General features: G+C 45.0%; 1 protein-coding gene across 1 annotated transcript in view; it reads right to left on the reverse strand.

Moving 5' to 3' along the window:
- The window catches only part of ADRA1A (adrenoceptor alpha 1A), a 16,146-nt gene extending 14,995 nt beyond the window's left edge, over positions 1–1,151 (reverse strand). Inside the window, exon 1 of the mRNA XM_009884139.1 lies at positions 269–1,151. Within this exon, the coding sequence (XP_009882441.1) occupies positions 269–1,151 (883 nt within the window). The remainder of the gene's footprint in view (positions 1–268) is intronic.
- Between the last annotated feature and the right edge of the window lie 1,736 nt (positions 1,152–2,887).

Genomic DNA, 2,887 nt, shown 5'->3' on the forward strand with positions numbered 1-2,887 from the left:
TTTCTGTATGGAAAAAGAGTACTAAATCCTTTCCATTATTTTCAGTATTTCATGCTTCTCTCTGAACCAGAGATGGTTTGTTTCATTTGAGACTCTTATCTTTTACGTTTACTGCTTTGTGATGGCGAATGTTTTGATTTTTGACAGATTTCCAATAGAAAATTATTCCCTCAGAGATTTTCTGATCACCATTATTGTACACAGGCCCAAACAGAGCCCTCCCTCCAGGGAAGGTGCTGTAAAAGGTAGAGGGTTTTGCTTTACTTACCAAGAGGCATTACGACAAAAAATGGAAGCCAGCACAGAACGAAGCATCCCACGACTATTCCCAGGGTCTTGGCAGCTTTCTTTTCCCTGGAGAACTTGAGGAGACGTACTGAGAAATGATGCTTGCTCTTGGGGTTGGATGCTGAGCCGCTCGCTTCAGGAGCATTTTTACGGTGGATCCGTAGGGTGACTTCTTCGGAACGAGATCTCTCTGTCTTCAGACCAGAAGTCAGACCTTTGTTTTCCCTCTTGGCCACTACATACACTCGGCAATACATCACCAAGATAATAGTCAGGGGGAGGTAGAAGGAGCCTAGAGCAGAGAACAGCACGTAGCCAGGCTCCTCGGTGATTTGACAGATGGTCTCATCTTCTGGCGCTGGTTCCTTCCAGCCAAAAAGAGGTCCAATTGATATCACCAGCGACAATGCCCAAACGCAGAGTAGCGCCAGGAGACCTCTCTTCTCTGTCACTATACTTGGGTATCTCAGTGGGTAACTCACCCCGATGTATCTGTCTATCGAGATGATACAGAGGCTCATAATGGAAGCAGTGCAGCAAAGGACATCGACAGCTGCCCAGATGTTGCAGAAGATCCTCCCAAAGGCCCAGTAGCCCAAAATCTCCATAGTAGCTGAGAAGGGCAGGACAGTGGAAGTCAAGAGGAGGTCAGCTACAGCCAGGTTAATTATATAGTAGTGGGTAACACTCTGAAGATGTCTGTGGCAGGCTACAGAGAGGATAACCAGAATGTTACCCAAAACCCCAAAAACTATCAGCCCCCCTAGAATAACACCTAGTAAAATGGCTTTTGAAATGTTCACAGGCCCCACAGGGTGGGTGCAGTTGGAGCAGTCGGAGGAGTTTCCAGGGAGGAAAGCCATGGTGAGTGGCTGATAATGTTCATGTGAGGCTGTTGTACTTCGCTCCCTTTTCAGATAGGAGTGATGAGATCAATTCTTAGAAGGTCCTACAGGCAACATTTGCCTGGCTTGGCTGGGGAAAAGAGTTTTTAAGAACGTCTTAGAAGTGCAGCACCAGGGACGATTAGAAGGATCCAGAAACATATTAGAAAATCTACCTTTCTCCTCAAGTTTTTACTGTTACAGCACAGGTAATAGCCACTATTTCCAAGCCAAACTTGACTCCTTTTGCATTTTTCTTGGGGTGCAGAAGTGAGGCTACATAAAACAGAGGCTATTTATCCTACTTTCCAGGATTACATGATGAGAAATATTCGAATTGCAGGTTAAAATCATTTCTGCCTTTTTGGGAAGACTCGATATTTAGGCAACATAAATATTCCAAAGAGTCTCAAATTTAGGCTCCCCCAAGACGAAATCACTGATGCTTTTGATTACCTTGTGTTAGTCCTGATTCTGCCTTACAACTCACTGACGAGGTGGAGGCTGCTGCTGTGTCTGCTCAACAATGTCATTTGAGATAAGTGCCACTACCCATCTTCAGGGTCTGAAGTGTCAATCAAAGCTTCTCCGTGCTGTGGAGCAGTTGTCACTTGAGCTCCTGGACTGCGAATTAAAGTTCATTTACATCAGCTTCTGACTTCCTCTGAAGGGGAAAGTGAAGTTTGCTGTGTCAACGATGCACGCTGTTGTGCTCTTTGCAGTTTGTCACCCCCCTGAAGGAGACAAAGACACAAACAATACGATTCCAAAAGCAATGTTCACTTACTGCTATGGTTCCCATATAAGAATAGAGCAGGAGGCTATTTTAGGGAGCCTTCCTCACCCTGGCTCCAGCCAGCGGAACCAACCTTTTTCAGCTCAGTATTGCTTAATGACAGCTAAGACCAACGTTGATTTTGTTGCCTGGATTTTCTGACCATGCTCTCAGCAGCAGTTGGTTTGCCTTTAGGGATAGCAATCAATCCTAATTATCATTTCACCTGCAGGGACCAGTTCTAGGAGAGTTAGAAACCTGTGGGACACAATTCAGGACTACAAACTGTGAAGCAGATTTTTAAGTCCAGAATTTAGTCTGATTTCTTTATTAAGCGACTCCTTTACCCGCTGAAACGCTTGTTAGTTCAACTAAACTGCCCATTTCAGAAATCTATAGGAAAAAGCAATTCCTGCCAAGCAGAAGATGTTGTGAGGAACAAGTTTCCTACTGAGTGACAACGTTTCAGAGTATCTGGAAGCCAAGCTCAGCCTTAGCTGACTAAATATGGAGAAAAGGTACATCAGATGGAAAAGTGAGGATAAGCCTGGGAACAGAGACATGGGGGGCACAAGGGGAAAGCTGCAAAGTGTGGGCTGGAAAGGCTTTCGCAGCACCTAGGTGTGCATACAGTGTTCCCATCCAAAATGCTGATTAGACATGTAAAAAGCCACCACTAAGACTGCTCCTGTTAAATCTGAGATAAGGTAAGACTCTGTAAGCATCCTAATATCGGGTCTCTCAGATGAGTCCCTCGGATCGCACTTTATACAAACACTGAGCAGCAACAATTGTCACGGAGCTGAATCTCAAAACTGAGTTTTCCTGCAGGCAAAGATATTTAAAACTCTGAGTGCCTGAAATTCCCAGTTGACAAGCAGGGAGGAGGGGGGATGAACAGGTATTGCACTGTGGGAATTTGCCTTCCGTCCACTGAAAT

This window comes from Charadrius vociferus, unplaced genomic scaffold (assembly GCF_000708025.1).
Source record: "Charadrius vociferus isolate BGI_N301 unplaced genomic scaffold, ASM70802v2 scaffold384, whole genome shotgun sequence".
NCBI lineage: Eukaryota > Metazoa > Chordata > Aves > Charadriiformes > Charadriidae > Charadrius > Charadrius vociferus.